A 22,903-nucleotide genomic window follows, 5' to 3' on the forward strand; every position below is an offset into this window, starting at 1 on the left:
ATGTTAAAGTTGCATCTTGTTTGGATACAGTACCTAGCACTGGTGCACTGACACTCCTGATGCGATCTTCAGTCATCCCAAGAAGCAGAAAGCCAGATGAAGAAGCAAAGAAGATATAAAACACCAGCAAAATAAAGTTATGGAAAAGCAAAGAAGTAAGCTAAGCATTAAAAGCAGAAACAAAAAGAAAAGAAGCAGTTATGCTTGACATGAAAGCGAATGTGCGTTGGTATGCACAAGCCCCAGGAATCCCGTACAGGTCATCTTAAATAGACTGGAACAATCATTTCTCTCTCTCTCTCTCAAAACATATTAATAAACATGCTACAGAGCTCCATAAGGCCTGCAGCACTTCAGAAACGAAGCAGTGTCTAAAATTACATCAGATTCTTCTGAAATACAAAACTGGAGGTGTACTGAGTTTACTGTACATGCAAGATACAAACTAACCTCCAGTAATTCTGTGTTTTCACAGATTCACTGCTTGTTTCTAGAAAAATAATATTTTCCTTTACAATATCACACATCTTTGGATAATCCTGCAGTTAAAACATAATAGCATGGCTTGTGGACTGCCTACACCTGTACAGACTATTAATGAAACTCGAATGTTGCAATTAGAGAAAAACTCTTAAAAAAAAATAAAAATAAAACAACCCTTAACCAACAACCTATTGTAATGTGTAAGCTACAGTACACTAGCAGCTTTTAAGACCTTGAGCTCTTTCTTAAAAACAAACAAACCACGCACACACACAAAAACAATCTAACAACAATAAAAAAAAATCCAAAAACCATAACTTTTTTCCTAAAATGTGCACATTAGTGCTGGTTATATTGTAAAGTGTCACACAATAAAATGCAGTGGGATGGGAAAGGAAGAGTTTTTTTTGATTAATACACAATCTACTGTATGTTCTTTTAAAAAGATTTTGTCTAGTCCTGATGTACTTGGCTGTGCATTTTTGATTATTGTTTTATAAGAAGACATCAGCAATCTCATGTGATCAATGGAAGATAGTCTGAAAAAAATACACTTATTCATATTATCAATATGTTTGGATCTCCAAAATTTCTAATTTCCAGTAACAGATTGGTTGGCTAAGAATGCTGTCACCATATCCTCCAACAGTGGTATGACCTCATTCCATATGCTATCACTGATGTCAGCAAATTAAATATCATCCAGTGCAACAAAAAAGAACTCTCCAAATTAAAGTTGCTCTCCATTCTTCAGTGAGCTGATCTAGAATATTTTTTATATATTGTTAAAAAAGCAGAACTTTCCCTCAGTCCACCACCTGAACATTGTATGTTACTGTAACACAGCAGGTTATATAACATGGTATTTTCCCATTTTCAGTTTTCTTGTTTGCTTCTTACATAATGCCCATGCCGCCTCTCAGAGAGGCAGGAACACATACTCAGGCCTAGGATGCTGTTGTCCTCACTGTCATTCATGCCACATGTGTCTGGTGAATTTGACGCGTTGTATGTTCCCTGGTCTCCATTCTGTGAGGGTCGAGGAAGTTTTCCTGGCAAAGTTTGGTATTTGCTGCCTTTTGCAAGTGGCTTACTCTGCATTTTTTTAAAGAGGAAAGAGAAAAAGACAAATCACTCATTGAATTTACAATCTAGTACACAATAGTCATGTATAAATTTAGAAAAAGTATTTTGAAATTTGGTATGTTCCTTTTTACAGACATTTCAATTTAAATCTAATATGCAATATATCAATTAAATAATCAGCTACCATGATTTTCTAGCTAAGACCCAACCTTCTCTTCCCTCATCTTCTCCTTTCCTTTCAGCTATACTGTGTATTATATTAAACCATAATATTTATATATATATTGAATATTATGTTTGTATATGTATTGAATATTATGTTTGTCATGATTTTTTTCTAGCCACCTCCCTTTCCTCTAGGACCTTGGCACCATATATAATAATTCACACCTTCCAATATATAATAATTCGCACCATATATAATAATTCACACCTTCCAAGGCCCACTTTTGACAGTGTCAGAAATGAATTTAGTCATATCAGCCCGTTCTTTGCACTGCCAAATTTTTCCTTCATATTTTACCAAAGATTCTACGTTTTTGCCTTATAGTTGTATCTCGATGGAATTTAAGCCAGAAGTATTTGTATAATTCAAATTTGGCCAGTCATATTTGCCCACCACCATTAATCACATTCAAAGAATCAAAAATGAAGTTAGGCTACAGATATGTAACTTCTGTAAGAATTAAGACCTCTCTGGATAACTAACATTCCAAATGCTAGGTTGAAAAAAAAAAAAAGTTAAATGCAAACTGCAAAGTATATAGTAAATACCAATTCTATTGTACCTAAGCACAATGTATAATTTGGATGCATGCTGGTTAAAAAGCATGGACTGACCTGTATTTTAGAGCTGACATATTCTATACAATTTCTGTCCACATCAGACTATAGCCTGAAGCATGCTTGCCTGCAGCTATGGTACACGTACACAGTGTCAGCGGCATCATTGAGATTACTTACACTGGGAGGACCTTTCTCAAGCAACAGAGATCACAAGAGGTGGTCCTCAAAGCTAGCATGGAGTATATTGTATTGAAAAGGGACTACTATGGAGGCTATGCTTAAAACAGAGAATCCCTTCATCTCCATGCATTCAATTTTACAGTTATTGACTAATATGGAATCTTGCTCCTTGTACAAAGGTAGTTTGGAACTTGCATACAGATCTGACAGTTTTGGGCCTAACAAGATTCTCTGCAGCCAAAGTATACATTTCACATTTCACAGATGCACTCGGCTACAGTTTTGGAAGTTCATGCTGAGACTTCATCAATACTGACTCCAGATGAAAAGATGAAGGAGCCATGACTGGACAAAAAATATATCACAACTGTCAAAATTACAAGAATAGAGAGGCTTTTCTGGAAAAGCAATGAATCTGTAACTCCAACTGACATTATGGGAGTGGTGTACATTCAATGTGTATTTTGAAATAACCTCATACTGACAGATGACAGTATCAGAAAGGAGGTAAGGTAGGAGAACAATGTGCTGAAAATATGCAAGATGTATTTAGTGCAGAGAAACATACTGTATTCTCCTAATTAGTAACCCCATTTAAACAAAATTGTTTTGAAATCCTTACATCAAACTTTGTCTGTGACAGGATGATACCTGAAATATTTAATTAGATAACCACTGGTTTATTCCATTTCTATTTCAAAGCCAAGAGGGATCTTCATGTGTCTATAATCATGGACCAGATTCCTGAACTTTGGGGACTGTGTGTCACACTCCTGCTCCTGTTTTGGCAGCTACAGTATGCCGCCACTAGCACCTAACATTACATGAGTGGAGAAACCATTTTTTACTTTAATCAAATATTAGCAATGTATTTTCTGAAACTGACTTCTAACGTTGCACACCCAAAAAGCTTGTTGATAAAAAAAACAAACAACAACAACAAAAAAAAAACACACACAAAAAGTCCTTACCCCCTACTCTTGTTCCCAAAGTTTGTCAAGTACCTGAACTTTGCAAACATTTTAAAAGGGAAGATGAATACAAAACGAAAACACAGCCATACCATCACAGCACATCACGGCAGATAAATGTTAGAAGAGTTTACAGTTAATATACCTCTTGTTCTACAACAGGCTGTACTGGTTTTCCGTCTACATACTACGGAGTTGCAGGGAGAATAATTTCAAAGTTTTATGGAAAAAAGCAACAGACAAATGTTAGTATTAATGTACATACATCAATTATAGTGTGATTACTATAGTGATGCTACTTAATGCATTGACAACATATTACAAGGTCTGTTATCTCTTCATTTTAATAAAGTATTTAACCTTTAAATGTGTTTGTTCAAACCACTTTACTAAATTTGTGCCCAGTTTAGGTTCTGTTGTGATCAAAGGGATTTTGCTGTTTTTAAGCTTCTGGGTGGTCCCATGGCAGCCACCTAACACTTAATATGGTATCAAAATGTCTGACATTAAAAGAGAATATGCACTGTATGGATCCATCTGAAACCATGAAGAAGAGCTGTGAAAAATATCAGCATGGCTAGGACAGAAACAACGATAAGTTTTATTTAATTTTTATTATTGCTGGATGTAATTGGAATTTGAGTTTTGTGCAAAGAACAATTCCAGCAGCACAGGTTCCACTGGACTCAGTGAAAAGAGCCAAGTCTTTTGCTGTGTCAGCAAAACAAGTTTTCTGGGGCTTAGTTTTGGTTAAGTTGTGACTAATTTTTGTTTAGCACTTGTAAGTATAGGAAAGTCTGGTCTCATTTATTTCACTAAGAAACCTCATTTGCCTAAATTAGGGCATACAATTTAAAAGCCTTGCTGAACTGGGGTCTCACTGACTAAAGTTCTGTCACGTTCTTCATTTCATTTTTTCTATATGGACCCTGATTTGATAGATACAGCAGATTTGCAGACTAAAGGTGTAGGTAGGTAGAGCCTTAGCATATCATAGAGACAAATAGATTTTTTTAAGATTAAGACAAGAAAAAAATTTAAAATTTATGAAAAGAAAACAGACCTTCATAAATTACACATGGAATGAAATGTTAGCTGTCAAATGATCTGTCACTTGTGTGACCACAATCAAATGAGTGCAACATAAATTTCAAACATTTTATTTGGTCATGTAATCTAGAATTAAGGCTAGTTTTGGCATAGAAAATGTCAGTAATAGTCCTGTAAGTTACAAGTACACATGCAGAAAAAAATTCAGCGTACATAATGACAAATAAAACCTCTGGACCATAGTATAATGAGACTTGGTAAATTGGAATGTCTTTATTATGGAATGGAAAGAAGCCTTGGAATTAACAACAGTGCTCCTGCTGCTTAACTAAGGCAGCATCACTACCATCTTAAAGAATGCCATTTATATCTGAAGTCAAAGTTAGAGAGTTACATTCATATTTACCTGCAAACACTCAAAGGAATCCTACATCAAAATGCATGCCCAGTCCCAATACTTTTTAATACTTTCAGGGATGTTGTCTTAATATTATAGCAGATTGGAAATCAAAAATATTTTTAACACACTTATCTATAAACAAAATTATACTGCAGTTCAACAAAATGACTTCTCATTATTTCCTGTACTTAAATATTTTTTTCTCTTAGTTGAAAAGCTGAATTTGAGGATGTGTCAAATCATTTGTTTATTCTAAGACTAGCACTGGGGCCAAAACATGAACCTGAATTATTATATCATTAGGGCTCTTTTTTTTTTTTTTTTTTTTCCCCACATATGACATTAGTGGTGGTTAGGTTTACTATATGTGAAACAAACAATATTTATACTTGACCTTTATCTTTTACTCTGGATATTTAACACCAGAAATTCTGAGTACAAATAAACCAACCTTTTCCAGGGATTCACTCTGCAAGTCTTCTAAACTACTTGATTTTTTTTTCTGTGGAACCCTTAAAATAATAACAGGCAAAAAAGGCAACAGTAAATGCAACATAATATGCTTGTGTATGTCACAATGGTATCATATGACAGTCACAATGGTATCATATGACAGCTATCATATATCACATAATATCTTCAAATAACAGATAATTCAGAACTGGGAGATTTTCCTGTTTTTTGTTTTGTTTTGTTTTTTCCTAAAGATTAAAATTCTTGGTCCTGGGTTTAAAACATAGTACTGATGTAGATCAAGTCAGAAACAGGAACATGGCCATGCTGATCAACAACTAAAGGCAATATCCAGTTTTAAATCTTATATATATATAAATGACTTTTTTTAGATGCTCTTAACAAGCAAAAGTAGAATTTAATACCTCTCTGCAAACACTGTGCAATATTAAGGGCTTTTTAAAAGATTTTAAAAATGGAAGGAGAAAGGCAGAATTATCAAAACCATCTGGCTATATGTTGTATATTTCAGTTAACGTTACCAATTCTTACCTATTTAGGATTTCCAAAGTTTCTTCTTGTGGAGGGGTTAGATTAGTTGAAGATACTGGAATGGTTCCACTTCAAATTAGAATAAAATACGTTAAGTACCATTATACATGCATCTTCTGATATATAAAATGACAAATTCATTCTTGTAGTCCAAACCTTATACAACTAAGCATTAAATTTACATGGCAAACGCATCTTTCACAGCTTTGCAAGAACTTTTGGGTAGTTATGAACAGGCAAGACTAGATACCAACATTTTAATTAAATAATTTTGACTTAAGACAATCCCAACAAAAAGTGAGAAACACAAGTCTTGCCTGATTTCTGTAGCTTTGTGTGGCACTGGAGATAACATAGCTGGTGGCAATTCTCCTGAAGAGGCCTATATAAAATAGAAGTTTCAAGCCTTTACCTCTAGTGTCTGAATCTGAATCTGTAGTGCCCATAGCAATAGGCACAAAAATTCAGCCAGGGCAAAACTCTTGTCTACATTATCTTTTCTACTACAGAGAAAACAAGACAAACAATTCATATTTACATCAGAATGTGCTTCTAAAACATCTTTACTACATACCTCTGATTTAAATAGATCTCCTTGAGGATTGTTCAAGAGATTCCATTTCCTTAAAGTTGCCTCAAGTTCCTCTTCATTACCACCAGAGACAATTCTGTCTGAAGAGCCTGCAAACATTAAAGATTAGAAGTAGAAAGGGAGACAAACAAGTCAAAAAATAACATTTAGGAACATATTCGGGTAATCTAAATACTTCAGTCTCTATATTCCACTTCAGTCTTCATCTGACGCATCCACTTTGGCAGCCTTTCCCACTCCCCAGCCCTCCTTAGTGTTCTGACTTACAAGTGAGCTGATTTATATTTTATTTGACAACAAATTTAGTCATCTGCTGTGCTCTGTTCTCAGTAGCTGAGCTGCTTATGAGACAGCTTCTGAACCACTCTAACTCACAATTTGATATTATAAGGGAAGTTCAAGTTGGTACCATTTTCCATCTCACACTGTATCACTTTATAGGATGTATGTTAGACATCGAAAATATCATAATGCAGTGCCCCATGCTCAGTTTGAGGATGAACATGTAAACATACTCCATGGTTTTCTGGATATCCCAGACTAAAATATTCCAAATTCACTACTGAAGAAGATTTTTATTGTTGAATTGTCAAAGCTGAAATACTAAGTCAGGGTCTGAATATTTAGTGCTCAGCAAACTTCCAGAGTATTTTGGATGAGAAATTTTCTGGAGATCTTTCATGCACGGGATTACATACAGGATGTGGAAGAACAGATATGCCATGATGGAGAAATTTAGACTGATCTTTAAGTACTTAGATAATTCCCAATTTAAGTGATGGAGGTGCAATAGCTCTAGGCGGCTATGTAAAAGCATTAAATCTTATGTTTAAGCCTTCTCACTGTTGAGAAGAGAGACCTTTTAAAAAGTCATTTGACATGAGCTTGGTTATCATGCTGTTGAGCTAAAAAGACTATCAGAAAACTTGATACTGACCACTGGCCCTTCAGGATATGAGATGAAACTTAGTGCTGATAACACCACAAGCTATGGTTCCTGGTAGGCAGCCCCTCACCAGAAATTACTAAAACCAGAAGAGCTACCTGTAGTGGCTCATGATAGTTCCTCTACATTTTACTCAGATATCAATAACTGCTTCAAGCTGATGTACTATTTTAATCCAAAACATATATATATATATTTAGTGCACATGCTACCTATCACGAAAAGTCAGTCCTCTGTTGTCAATGTAACTTACTGCTTCCCTTTAGCAGAAATAAGTGACACAATGTATTGTGTTTCAGGCAAGTAATTATTTGAAAACAGTTATATGAGACTGAAGATTTCAACCCATTGACTCTAATAAAACAACTTCTAAGCGGGGATTATATTTCAAAGGGAACCTTTAAAACCTACCTCTACAAATAATAAATATTTTTTATTTTTTAAGGAGAAATATTTATTGGTAATCTAACTATGAAACTCCCACAAAAACACAGATAAGGTAACAAGTTCACTGGGACTATGAAGAAAATGTAGGCATCACAGCATGTACCTCGTTTATGGAGGATCTGAGTATACACTCCAGTTCTCACACAGGTTTGGGGTTTTTGTTTTAATATGCTGAGCATCGCTAGTATTTTAGTTAATACTGTACAGAATGTCTACACTAGCATGCACTAACTCCATCACACTCTCAGCAGTACCAATTCAATAATCCAGACCAGCATGGCTTCCTCCTTGCTTATGCACACAAGCTTCCTCCAAAAAACATATCTCACAAGGGGATGATGCACCCTAATCTGTACAACCAGCATGTGGTTTACATTTATAATATTCTGTGCACCAAAGCAACCGTGGATTTCTAGTCATTCTCTCCAAACCAGAATTTGCCTTGTCAGCTGTGAGGATTTTTCTTAGAGAGAAAAGGGCAACAGAACTTAATATATTAATTGCATCTTTTCAGCAATATGTCAGAGACAAAGAAGAGAAAAGGTCCTCCTAACAGTAAGAGGAGATCAGATTCCCTGTGATAAACACAGCATAAAAATCATGACAAAGGAAAACACTGCTTCCTTTAACTCTAGGTGGCTGGCGCTGATCATACTGCCATTCCTGAATTGAACTGTGGTGTATGAAATCTGAATGTACTATCTACTTAATTATTTAAGGTTCACCATCTGCTAAGGTCTCCTGGTTTCACTTTACACTGTAAAAACTTGTCATAGAAATAAAATACCACACAACCTTAATACCTATCTGCAGGCTTTAATTCATCTACAGGAGGTGATTAATTAAACTGTCATTTTAATTTTGCATAACATTCTAGAAAGGGATTTAGTGCAATTTAATAAAACTGCTGGAAACTTGTGCATTTAACTAATTTGAATGAACTTTCTTAACTGTCCCTCCATCTACAAATTATGTCTCAGAATGAGCAGCATCCTGCTGTTTGGTCAGTCCTTTTCACCCTTCCTGCTCTAATTCCTTTTCATCTGATCTCTACAGCCCATGTGCAACTGAGGGGATGACAACCAGTAGCAGGGAAAAATGAAGTATGGAGCTTTGGCCATGAAGGACTTAAGACATGGGCCTGCACTAGGGAAGAGACTTACAGGAGTCCCATCAGTGAGGAGTGACAGCGCTGCATGAAGTATCTAATAACACCACGGCACCAGCCATCCACCCAGCCGTCGCTACGTGGATGTAGGAGTTCTGCAACCAAAAGCTCCTGCCCTATTGCAATATATAGTAAAGCATTTTAAGGAAAGCAGTGCTTTGGATTGCCTTGGCACATAACGAGGTAGAACTGCAGGACTTCAGACCTGACTGATGAGCAGTTCACAGAGCTGTACAACTAGAGCAGTAGTCTCATCATTCATCTTTATCAATCAGAATCCTTAATGACACCATCTATAACAGAATATAGCACCAAAATTAGGCTCTACAGAGGAATTTACTATTAACTGATGTAGAAAGCATTTTAGGGTAAGACTTAGGGAGCTGAACGTGAGATTCAGTCACAGAAGTTTCTCTGAATATCTGAATACTCATGTTGTAACTAAATCCTCAGACCTGATCCTTTTTTTTTTTTTTTCTTTCTTTTTTTTTTTTTTTTTTACCTGAATATAGCATAAGAACCAAAAACGAAATCTCCACCAGCTACAGTCAAAAACACACAAGCCTGCTCAAGGAATATTGTGTTTCCTTCTACTCTTCTACTCTTTCAGCACCCCAGCATGATGCAAGTATGTGGATAATGAACTATATAGTATCATACACGTAAGTTCAATAGCCAACAAATACTAGTTGTAGTGCATGTAGTTTTTAAATGATCTGATACTAGGAAACTATTCACAAGACATTTTACCGTGAGCTGCAATCATTATCTCCTTGACCCTTCTGTACTGGCTTAGCAATAGTGTTAACTCCTCTATTCGGCGGTCCTGTGAAAAGCAGTAAATGGAATCATATTAAAAATCCTAGACTTTTAACCTACACTATTATGACACATTCATTTCTGTGATTTTGGCTTGGAAACAAAAAGATGGATTGGGATTTTCTGTATAACCCCAGCTTTCTTGGCCTTTCTTCACAGGAGAGGAGCTCCAGCCCTCTGAGTATCCTTGTGGCGTGGCCCTCCTCTGGACTTGCTCCAACAGCTCCGTATCTTTCTTGAGCTGCAAGCCATAGAGCTGAACGCAGGACTCCAGGTGGGGTCTCACAAAAGCATGTTTAATGTTGGAAGATTATTGAAGGTAATGGCTCTATACTGAACATTTATGAACCTGTGGGTCAACCATCTGACCACTAATTTCCAAGGAAATGACCCTCCTTTCCCTGTCAGTATACCCATATATTAGGACATAATCAACAGTATTTTGTTCCCTTCAAATTCAAAAAGCTTATGCAGCCTTGGAACAATTTTGGAAAGAGATGTTGCTTCATCTTTTATTTTCCAGATGTAAAATTTTACCTTTTTGAGTGTTTAAGAACTAGAGATCATTATGAGTTTCATTAATTTTCCCGAGAATTAACATTGCTCAGTCCAGATCTCCCACTTACTGAAGGAAGTTTTTAGGAATGCATATTACTGTCTAAGTGATCATATGTAAATGTGTCACCAAAAAAGAAAATCTTGTTGCCTGTTTATTATCATAAAACAAGAACTACAATGTCCTCAAGAATTAAACAGGAATAAAACTTCTAAAAATAAGGAACACTTTATGTAATAAGTCAATGACATCTGAAGGCCTTGCACTTGAATTGTTCAATTGACAGATGAGCAGCAGAGGTGATGAGAGTCAAACAACAACAACAAATATGTTTACCCATGCTGGAGCAGTATGCTCCTAGGGGATGGACCCCATGGTATGGAGCCATGTGGAAGCAGTTCCTGAAGAGCTGCTGCCTGTGGGCAGCTCCCACAGGATCAGTTTGGCAAGGACGGCATCCCGTGCGTGGGAGGGGCACTACGTGGAGCAGGAGCAGAGAGGGACCGTGAAGGAGTGGCGGACACAAAGCATCATGAGCTGACAGCAGCCCCAGTCCCCTGTTCCCCTGCCCTGCTCAAGGAGAGGAGGTGGAAGAGAATGTCTGTGTGGGGGGGAAGGTGTCTTGAGTTTAATTTTAGTTTCTCACTGCTCTAGCTTGTTAATAACAGGCAATAAAAATGGATTATATGTATCTCCTTATGCTGAGTCTTTTTTCCCCATGACAATAATCGCTGAGTGATCTCCCTGTCCTTATCTCAACCACTGAGCACTTTTCACGTTATTTTCTCCCCCCTTCTTTTGAGGAGGGGGTTTGAGAGTGTGGTTGTGGTGGAGTTCAGCTGCCCAGCAGAGTGAAACGAACGCATGCTCCTCTATGGAATTTAATGTACCCAATGAGTTCTGCTACAGGTTAGCAAGGTCAGACAATTTTATAAAAATCAACATTCTGTCACAGTCTCATGGGATTGATCCAAAAATCAGGGCAATATCATGCTTGTGGAAAGCAGGTAATTCAGATCGTTACAGAGATTCAAATCCAACATTTCATTTTTATTATGTAGAAAGAAGGATGTTTTCTCACCTTTTCTTCATTTGCAGCCAATAATGATTCCATTCCTATCTTCAACCGTTGAACTTCTTGATCTAAAAATGTTTTCAAAATGTTATGAGAAAAATACATTTGCTATATTTAGTGTAAATGATATCTGTTTTGTAATACCCTCTCCATGTTCTTATAAGTTACCAAAACCACGTCAGTGGCATGGCAAATTAAACTACATTTAATTTAAAGCTTTTCAACAGCTATTAAAAGCATCACACAACAAAAACAAGCTGGTTTTGTTTATAAAAGGCTACACAATGCTATTTCATATTCCAAAATTCAATAAATAAAAATAAAAGAAACAGTGAAGCTTATTTTTACAAAAGATGAGAGCATGTTTGCTGTTATACATTTATGGAAATAAATTTAAGCATGATTGAAAATAAATTTTATTCCATCTGGGAAAAATATTCTCCAGCTTATGAGAATTAGTTCAGGGATATTCACGAGTCTTAAAATGAAAAATAACAATAACTATTTTGATATTCTATAATGACGAAAATTTGTAAGATACTTTTTTCTTAAAACAGCTCAGTATGAATAACTGAGTTAAAATCTGCATCAAGACCTAATACATAATTGCCTCACACAAGATGGTGTTACAATATAGATTCAGAGGTTATTAAAAATGTTATAGTCAAAAACACTTAAAACACACTTTCTGAAACATACGAGATTGTTAATTACATCATCCTAACTTTGCTGAACCAAATCTTTCATTTTTTCTCTACATTATATACTTATTGAGTCCTCTAGTATTAACTTGCACTAAATCAAACCTAGATGATGGAGATAGAACCTGAAACAGTTTATCTGCTGAAGCTGCCACTTAAGGAATTCATGCATTGACATTAGACCAGACCCATTTGTTTCACAAAGGACTACGAAAAACAGATGTGCAGGCATGAAGTGAGAGAGAAGAAAGAGAATCAATACTGTAAAAGAGCATTTAAAAAGGTTCTATAACTAAATGTTGAATATACAATTTCTCAACTATTTGCAAGAACTGTAATTATTGTTTTCTGGTAATGATTCTGAAAAACATACACCTTGTAATGATTACATTTTAAAACATGTAAATGAACTTTGCAAACATTCATCTTGCAAAAGAGAACACTTAGTAATTCAAGACATGCATGGACACAGACAAATCAAAAGCCAGCAGACAGTGGGCAAGCAATTGGAAAAAAAATAAAAAGCCATTAGAAATCACAGTCCTAATGATTTCTGTTCAAAAATATTAGACTTCAAAAAGAACTTGTGTCGAGGTATTTTTTAAGCACACAAAGCAAACTTTACTTAGAATATTTATAACAACATCACATATAGAAACATTTTTTTTCAGACCTAAATCCTTCCCTCCAAGGAAAGAGGCTTTCAATTAAAGGAATCTTTCCAGATATTGTATGGGTTTTACATATGTACAAATAAGAAGAGGTAAAGGTTAAGTTTTGGCTCTGATAACCTTGACAATGTCTGTTTGAAGTCCAACTATCTGTTTTGTGAAACTCTGATTTATTTTCTGAAGTGAGATCTTACCAAAGAGGGCAAGCAACCGTTTGCTTGCTGCAAGCAATGAAAGCAATGTCTTATGTATATTACAATTAGACAGCCAAATCTAAACAAATATTGAATTACTGCTGCAGAATGCATTTGAGTTATAATTTGTGTGAACGTAACAGTGAAATAAAGCCAAAAGTGAATTGCAAGGCTTACGTTTTTCTTTTAGCCTTCTCCTATAAACTTCCTCTACGGTGGTAAATGGTGAGAGTCAAATAAAGTATACAGAAAAAGCACAGATTAGATAAAGTTTGCATTTTAATTAGAATATGCATTCTAGCATACTACAAAATACATTGACATTACTTTTCTACTTTATTTGAGAAGACGACCTAAAAATTTGATCAAATCAGTAATCTTTTTCAGAAGCATTATTACTGCTGCATACTGTTTCCATTCAAATATAGTCTAAGTGGTTTCCTTAAAGTTAGCTTAAAGAATCTTTGTATAAGGTTTGATTCTTCTCCCACTGGAATCAAGGAGAGTTTTACCATCTTAAGCATGAACAGAACCAGAAACATCACTAGAAGGTGAAAGTTGCTGAGCACTCTACTTATTGGTAATCAGTCATCTGTACCTTAAATTCCAGAAATTGAGAATCTCATAGAAAATACAAAGTCCTATTAGTAGGAGAGTTTGTCCACAAAACACTGCTGTTAGAGAAACTAATTTTCTAGTTAGACATGCAGTACTTTACATGCACAAGCTCTGCAAATGAATTAAATTAGCACTAAGTACATGTTAAGGCTTTACTGGAAAGGACTGTCACTCCTTCAGAATAAATAACAGTCAAAAATACAGACTGTCCTCTTCAAGAAAAGAGGCATCTGCATTAATTCCTGTAAGGAGACTCTTGGTAAGCCCTAATAAAGAGGTAGCACAAGGTACCTAAGTCACCTCTCAGCAAAGGCTCTATTTGTAATCGTTAGCTAACATAGACAAAAAAAGTTAGTGCAGCTCTCTGATACACTGTGGTAAACTATACACAAATGTTCCTGCACTAAGAGTCAATATTGTAGAAGAAAGTCACTAGTAGCATAATGCTCTCAGCCCAGCAATTGATAGAAGCTCTAGGGAGTCAGTAGTTCAGAGAACTGTGGCATGACTGGTTGGGACCAAAGTGTAAATGAACTGATTTAGCTGCTATTGATGTGTACCAAGCATACAGATTTAAAACAAATCTGCATTACAATCCTGAACAAATGAAAGGTGTGAATTAATGAATACATTTGAGAATGCTGTATCACGGAAACATTATATTTAGCTACTATTGTCACTTTTTTTCCCTCTCAAAAAACGTCAACTATAAAGGTTTTTCAATGAATTTTTGAAGGTAGACACAAAATATATATTCCTACGACTGTTTCAAATCATAAATATAATCCCAGTAGGAAAAAAAAAAAAAAATCAGTACAATCCCCCTCCTCTTACCTCTTTCTGCAACTTCACTATGTGATGAGGTCCTAGATAGTTGACTTTGTAAGCGTTCAATTTCTGCATCTTTGAGAGCTAATTGCTCCTGAAGCTGGGCTATCTCCGCCTGACAGAGTAAAAGAAATTCAGAATAACATTGTCACAGATTCTCTGTGATTCTTCCCCATGAACTAGAATATTTCTAAGCATAACACTTTACTTTGAATGAAGACCTGTTCCCAGTTCGGGACACTGCATAAACACTAACTATGCATTTCATGGTGTTCCTGTCCTATTCCTTTTACAGCAGCTCACTTTTTACAAGAATTAGCTCTCAGAGAAGAGAGTTTTGGGAAAGATAAGATTTTCAAAGATTTGTATAGGTAAAGAAACTTCTGAAAGCTCTCAACAAAAAAAACTTCTGAAAGCTCTCAACACTACAATGCTGACCATTCAATAATGACTACAACAGGGCAACTCCTGAGTTTTGCATGAATACCACTATAAGATAGCAAAGCATTTTTTTAAATATATATATATAGATATTATAATAGTTACTAATTATTAATATTAATAATATTAATTGAATACTGAGCCCTCTTCACAGCACTATGACAGAATTTTTGTTCTTCATGTACTTAAGATGCTACAGCAAATATTGTAGAAGGAAAGCATGGCTTGAAAGAAGTGATTGTCCAGCTTGAAACACAGTGACTCATCTCTTTTTCCTATTTATGAGAAAAACTGTCAACAACATGCTTTACTGAGTCAGTAGCTTCATTAAGATTTTCTTCAGCAGCCTTAAAGTGTTTATATCTAGTCATTCTGCACTTCCACCAGCAAAAGCATACCAAACTCCTTGCAATTTAAAAAATAACAATAAAAAAAATCAGTAATGTGTAACCAGTTTCTCAATATATTAAAATAAAGAGGGAAAAATGCAAAGCACCAAACATTAAATGAACAAGATAAAAGATTGACTGTTTTATTCTAATATACAAACTTATCTTTTAACCAGGAAGCAAACGGATGGCAGCACGATTACCACTCTGCCTGCAGTTCCCCATGGAGTAGAGGAATCTGCCTTGCTGCATCTCTGAAAGGCTCCTACACTTCCCAGTGACTAATGTGCTTTTTATATCCAGTCATGGAAATATTCCAATTTTTCATGTAAGACGCTGAAGCAACAGGAAGACAAAGCTTCAGACCTCTTAATACTAGATTTGGATTTGCCTCTGCTGGTCCATTTGATCTCACAGTACTCTTAAATGCACTCCTTTCCTTTTAATTTCTCATTCCTGTTATCTCTAAAATTACTTTTCTTCTTCCTCTCTCTTTCCCTCTACTTTTCTTCCTTTCTGTATCTTCTCTCACTCATTTTACTATTCTTTCTTATTTTCATTTTGCTTCTACCTTTTCCGTAATCTTTATCTGTCTTGGCAACTGGCCACACACTGCTTAACAAAATATTTTCCTAAAGGCTGTCCATTGCTGCCACGTCAGAGAAAACATTTTCATGGGAATAAGAGCTTTTAACTTAATAGAAAAAAAATGTGATAGCAAAATTTCAATATTCATCTAAGAATTCTCAAAAGAAAGAAATGTTAATACAGAGAACAACAATCTGTCATATCTGGATCAAGGTATCAAGTATTACAAAGAAAACTCAGTTTAATAATTGGAAATGTTTTTCCAAGATCCAACCACAACTAGAAAAAAGTCAATCATTTATATAAAGTGATTACAACACCACACGTATAAAAGTACAGATGTGATTACAAAACAAAAAAGCGTACCTCAACAGGGAAAATAGTAAATACCTTTTAATCTAGTGGAAAAAGGGCTAAAAATTCAAATTAGAAACAAAGTGCAAGTGTTTAACGATGACAATGTTCAACCAGAAAAATAATTTATAAGCAAAAATGACCAACTGTGTCATATGTTGTGTTACCCCAGATGAAAATCCAACAGCTTTCCAGGAGTTAAGGTCAACACAGGAGTAAGACAGCTATGCTCTTTGATACTGACATAAGTCAGAGTAGATGATCTAACGGTGTATTTTGGGCTTAACCTCTATTAAAATAAATTCCATAGTAAGTGAATACCCGTCCAACTTTGCATGTTTCTTCTCTTCAGTCTAGAAAGCATGTTCCACGGAGGCTTTTGTTTTGTTTTGTTTTTAAAGAAGAAATACAATAACTAGGAATGGCAGGGTGGGAGCAGGAAGCATAAAAAGTATCTACAAAAAACTGTAGTCCAAAATACTTACTACAAAGTTGGTTCAAGAAAAAACAGACTATAGTCAGCACTGACACAAGGCAATTGTAACAGAAGTAAATACTGATGAGAAGTGTGTTTTTCAGTTTCTAGATGCAATAAGTCCGTCATTATGAATTGCTAAGTGTTCTGCTTACTTTAGTTGCTTTTAATTTCCACTCATACTGATTTCTTTCATTTTCCAGTTCTTCCACTTTAATTTTGAGGTGTCTAAGTTCCTGTAGCAAACCCTGCAAGGAAGAACAGCCAAAAGTAAGATTATTCATGTAGATATTAATTTTCCATGGTTATGCGTTCAAGATCATGCAAGAACTATGCAGTTATGAACACTGAACCATCACATACAGAAGTTGTTGCCTAGTGTAAGCAGACAAAAACTATTTTTAATTGAGAGATTATTATATGGAACAGTTTCTCAAATGCTCTCCCTGAAATTATGAGCAAATTTCTTAGTCATAGTAATGAAGACAGCTGACCTTAGTAATCCCTGTGGATCTCATTGAAAATGAACCAAAAAATCTACAACTACAGTCTCATACAGCATTAATGATTGGTTTTTGTTTTCACTACTACTAGAAAGCAGGCAGAAAAATGTGAAGTACTAACAGATTACTGACTTTCAGTATAGCAACAGTTGTTGCTCCAACCAAGTGTTTAAGCTACTTAACAAGAAAAATATCTCAGAATAAGTAATATTGAGTTATAGGGCTTTAATACCACATGCGTAGAATCAAATATGACTACCAATATGTTACTTTCAGCATTGATTTATGCAACTTTGCGAACAGGGTTGATGTGGCATAGAGTTGCAGCTATCTCTGTTTATTCCTCTGACAAAGTTGTCCCTTAAATGTTCTTTCTCTCTTTCCTTCATAGAGCCAAATCTTAACGCTCATTCTTGAGGACAACACCATTAAGTTCTTGATAGAACTCAGATGAGACCCAATGTCTTAAAATGAACTGAGGAACAGAAAAAATTGGAAGCATAACCCAGTTTTGGAGTCCTGTATAGTACATACATTAAACAACCAAACTAGTATCTCAGATAAAATCAATACTTATTAGGAAAGATTCTCAGATTTGACTCAGATTATTACTCCAATACACAGTTGACACAGGGTAGCCTAGTAGTTCACTAACCAGTTCAGCACAAAGGCAAGCTCAGAATCAACAGCACTATTTTCAAAGTATGCATCATACACAAATGAGTTATTTTTGTAAAAATAATTTGGAGAAAAAATACTGAGAAGCTCTCTCAATATAAGCAGATTATCTATAAAATTAGTTCTGGGGATCCAGCAAAGTGACGTAGCAACTGAAATAAACTGATATAATAGCACATATTAAGATGGACTTTTTCAAGCATACCAATAACATTCAACCTTCAGTCAATTTATACATTTTATGCAAAATAGTTGTTTATTTTTACATATGGCATGGTTTTGATCACATAAAACTGGGATCTATAACATAAATTCAAATGTTTTTTTCAGAAACTGATGTCAGAATAAACAAAAATGGGTTAACCTGTGTTAAGCTTTTAAGATATTCAGGAATTAATTGTCATCTGTGTTCAAAGGACTGGTTAGGTTGCCATTGTTGTGAGGAAAATTAGCAAACTACCAAACCATGCAACCATGCTGCATATCAAACAAATTTCAACTAAGAAAACAACAACAACAACAGCAAAAGGGAAAAAAAACCCACACCAGCACTATAGACCTACGAGTAAAAAGCAGATCATGTAAAACCTGAGAGAGGTGATTGGTTCTTATGGATATCTGTGCTGTAGTACATTGACATCAACAGTGACCAAATTTGTCCCAGTGACTGGGGGAGGAGAGTGGGGGAATAAGCCAACTGTTTTTTTTGGTTGGTTGGTTGGTTGTTTTATTTTTTTTTCCCTCTTTGTTGTAATTTTTGCAACCACCTCTCTCTTACTCACGAAAGTCACAACGATTAATGCCAACAATTCACAACACAGCCCTGGTTAGTGGAATTTAGTTTCTGCAAGAGAAGAGTCAATGCACAGGCTTCTGCTAATGTGTACTTCTCGTACATCACACTGAGAGCAATTCTTCTGGCTGAGAGTCTCTATCACTGATCTTGGACTAGAGTGAGGGCCATTAGGTGTCACATCTGGTTTCCTATCTTGAGACTTTCTTTCTTGGATTCTACTATTAATTTCCAGCTGCAGTCTACACATCTGCTCCTGGAGCTCACTTATCAGGTTCACTACTGACTGAAAACATGGGAAAAAAAAAGACAGGTGAGAAAGAAAATGAAAACAATATGCAAAGAATATGTTTCTACAGTTGTAGCACAGAGAAATACAGGGAGCATATCAGAGGCAAACTATAAGAAGACAACACGTTTTGCTTCTGCTAAAGCAATGTAAATAGTCATAAATCTGGAATATTGTGCAGAGCACTGTAGCTCTGTAGAACAGAATGTTCCAGACTAATTCGTCATTCCAATCCTGATTCAAAGATCAGAATTTGGGCCCAAATTTTCAGTAAATTATCCAGTAAGATGAAGTCAGATTTTAGGAAAAATTGGAACATATTTTGATATGCTGGCCGAGAGGCAGCCTTTTGCTGAAATTGATTTAATTACACAGACAAATCATCCACTAGGAAAAAAAAATAAAAAATCTAGAGTGCTCAATTGAGGCCATAATCTACTCTTTCCCAATTCATAAACAGAATTGACTAGTAAAACAATTCTATTTCCAAGTCTAGCAAGGGTCAGAAAAATACTCCATTACCTAGCTTGAAAGCTAGGCAGTATCTGGCCACTGAGAAACAGTTAAGCAACACAGAGAAACCAAAGAGTACCACAGAAGTAATGACCTTAAAGCATACTGATTTGCTGGCTAGCTTCCCTGAAGCAATCAGTGATACACAAACACACACACACAGACACACACAAAATCCAGTTAAAGAAAGCAAACCGAATACAAGTATTAAAATCTATATAAAATTTCACTTAAATTGCCTGATTCAGCAACAAATAGTGCTGGGTATTTTATCAGATACTACAAGTTTGGAGTGCATTTCTCTGAATTTTCATCCACATTAACAACATATGTTTTGTGACTTGTCAGTTTTACCAAGAGAAATAAATTTGATGAGATTAATCCATCTCCCAAGGGAGTGAAAAAAATTTTAATGGACAGAAGACCATGTGACAAAAGCACATATACATATTTTTATTCTTCATTACAATGAATAAGAGTCCTCCTGTAATCCCAGCTCTCTGCTGATTCAATAAAGCTGCTTGCTCAGTGCTAGGGAACGGCTATGGCAAGGGCAGGACACTGTTCCAGCCAGGGAAGTATTTCATACAACCAACCTGAAACTGCACCAGCACCCACAGGCAAGCCCAAATATTCACAAAGATTCTCTTTCAAAAGCTTATACCAGCTGGCTAAAAGAGATTCACATCAGTTAAGTATTTTTCAAGTGCATTGTGCTTAAGATAAAATTCAGAATAGCAGCTGCATATATTTACTTTTATACATGTCACTCTGGATCAGGCTCACAATCTCTGATGCTCATCCTTTCACATCCAACAAACCCTTTACACATTTAAATGAGAATTAGCTCCTTAAACAATCAAAAAATTTAGAAAGTGTACTCTGCCTCAGTATACCATCTCTCTAAAATACAATCTTTTTAGGCTGAAATAGAAAAACGATAGGTGAGCTGATACTGAAGGAAGCTAAGTGAAACCATATCTTTCATATATTCAGCGTCTACATTTGCCACTCTGCAGCAACACAGTGCGACTCTGGTGAGGGGAACATCCCTGTTGCTAACTCTTCCTCTTATAAGAGAACTGCAAAGCAGAACACTCATCATACTAGTATAATTTAGATACTATCCACAACCCCTCCACCTTCCATGCTTTAATTTTGTTTCTTTTTTACCATCATCTCCACAATCAGATACCCCCCTGAGCAGTACCAACTGGCACGTGGGATCCTCAGGACACAGGCCCATCTGCCTTGCCTTCTTTTAAGCAGCAGGATACTAGTCTGTGCTCGTCTTTGACACAGAACACTGCTAAACCATATGAGGTTGTAAAGAACCACTTGTGAAACAAGATCCACAGACTGGCAGTTGCTCCGGTTGCAGCAGCGTGGGAGAGTTCAGAACCACTACTCCTGCCTTGTAATTCTTTCTCTTCTGAGTCATATCAAACAAACAAACAAACAAAAAACAATGGGAAACTGCATCCAACAAACTTCCCTCAGGGAAGACCTGACAACATAGAAATGACAGAAATCCTTACTCCCGTGAAGGGTAAGATAGGTCGATGTTAGAGTAAAAGATGAACTCCACATGCAATATATGCCTCTACAGTTGTTTCCAGTTTCAAGATGGAAAAAGGCTTTTAATTTCTGAGATTCTTTCACAGCATGAAAATTTATTGACACTAAAATACCCTGGCTTGGATTTGACTCAGGTGAGGCAGCACACCCAAATCCCCTGAGAGCTGTGCTGTACAGCAGACCAGAAGGGGTATTTGGCTCACTGACTCAAGTTTCTCTGAAATGGCACGTAATTGTGTAGTAGATATTTAGTTCAAGCACCCACAAAACAGCCACAAAACACTTTCCAACAGCAAACTTCAGATCGTCAGTATGAAAAAGCAAAAATCACCAAACTTATCATATGACAGAAAATAAAAAGTAGGAGAGAACGAAGGCTGTTAAGCAAGTTGAAATGGACAATTATTTCTGCAGCCTCCTGATGGTGACAGAAAGTCTCTTTTGTCTATGTTTGGGTAAAACAGGCATTTGGGCTCGCTGCATTGAGGAAAGATATTTGTAAAATTTCTAAGGCTTCTCAGGTAAGAGAAAAGCTACACAAATACACTCAGGTGAGATTTCAAAGCCCTTCACAGCATCACTGCAGCAAACAGAGTGGAACATTATTCCACAAAAAGGGAATTGAAGTGACAAAGGCAAGAATGAGACCATCTGTTTACAAGCAGCTATTCTCCTGGCTCCTGTATTATATGTATAAATAAATGGCACTATAAATGTAGCATGTGCTTTTGAAAAGCCAAAGACAAGTGGCATTACGTCTGAAATTAATACCTTTGAGAGGAGGTTAGAGATACTTGACAAACTCTGCTGCTAAGTAAAACTAAATCTAAACCACAGCTGTGCAAGATAAAGTGAAATGTATCTGACAGATTAAGATTCACTCATATTTAGAAGGATATCTTAATTTGCTTTGTTTCTCCCCAACCCAATGAGAGAAATAATTCTACAGATAAATTCTACATGACTGGAAACAGCTGCTGTGAAATGAGCTGATACAAAATTAGACTACAAAGGAAGTATGTTTTAGCTGACTTATTCTGCAATTTCACATCTCATTTTAAACTTTTTTGAACCCGTTATACTTGAGCCTGCCATTTCTAAATATAACGAATCATAATTAAGAGGCTGTTTAAAATAGTTTAACAACTAGAGGATGCCTCTGTAACACGTCACGGTGAAAACTGAGGACTGTTCTGATAGTAGCATAACTCTCAAATCACTGTTCTGCTCAACTCTGTCACTCCTAAACTCAGTCTTGAAAGCAGCAATTGGCCAACTGCAGCATAAGAGAAAGGCTCTAGCTGTCACCCACAGCTTTGTTCCATTTGTGTAAAAATATTATTTGCAATTTCATTTGCCATATTAGACACTGTAACAACACGTTGTAGTAGCCATGACATTCAGATATACAATTACAGTAAGATTAATTTCATTCAGTCATTGTCCGTTTGGAGAATGGCCTCCCTTGGAAGCAATTAAGTTACCACAGTACAGTTGTGTATGCATAAACAAGCAAACAGTCTACCTTCAGTTTGCTCTTAAGAGTGGATTATTCACTAAAAAGATGCAGTCAGGCAGTGGAGGCTAGCAATTTTGGAAGACAAAGCTATTGCTAAATTTGAGCAGCATTTGTAGTCCAATAGTATATAAAAACTATGCTAATAAATTTCAATGTGATATTTGAAATTGTGTTTGCATTGAAAATTAATAAAAACTATAGTAAAAG

The 22,903-nt window shown here is 35.9% G+C and overlaps 1 protein-coding gene across 18 annotated transcripts in view; it reads right to left on the minus strand.

Annotated features, from left to right (window-relative positions):
- Positions 1-22,903, minus strand: part of PPFIBP2 (PPFIA binding protein 2) — a 106,285-nt gene that overhangs the window by 9,261 nt on the left and 74,121 nt on the right. For 12 of the 18 annotated variants that reach the window (XM_035329166.1, XM_035329152.1, XM_035329154.1 and 9 more), the window contains 13 exons: positions 18,901-19,083; positions 16,979-17,071; positions 14,583-14,691; positions 13,308-13,340; positions 11,571-11,632; positions 9,865-9,940; positions 6,536-6,642; positions 6,279-6,343; positions 5,962-6,030; positions 5,408-5,468; positions 3,652-3,693; positions 1,425-1,578; positions 34-66 (listed from right to left, as the gene is read on the minus strand). In XM_035329166.1, the coding sequence (XP_035185057.1) occupies positions 34-66; positions 1,425-1,578; positions 3,652-3,693; positions 5,408-5,468; positions 5,962-6,030; positions 6,279-6,343; positions 6,536-6,642; positions 9,865-9,940; positions 11,571-11,632; positions 13,308-13,340; positions 14,583-14,691; positions 16,979-17,071; positions 18,901-19,083 (1,087 nt within the window). The remainder of the gene's footprint in view (positions 1-33; positions 67-1,424; positions 1,579-3,651; positions 3,694-5,407; positions 5,469-5,961; positions 6,031-6,278; positions 6,344-6,535; positions 6,643-9,864; positions 9,941-11,570; positions 11,633-13,307; positions 13,341-14,582; positions 14,692-16,978; positions 17,072-18,900; positions 19,084-22,903) is intronic. The other 6 variants (XM_035329163.1, XM_035329168.1, XM_035329159.1 and 3 more) reach the window with 5 other exon arrangements.

This window comes from Oxyura jamaicensis, chromosome 5 (genome assembly GCF_011077185.1).
Source record: "Oxyura jamaicensis isolate SHBP4307 breed ruddy duck chromosome 5, BPBGC_Ojam_1.0, whole genome shotgun sequence".
Taxonomy (NCBI): domain Eukaryota; kingdom Metazoa; phylum Chordata; class Aves; order Anseriformes; family Anatidae; genus Oxyura; species Oxyura jamaicensis.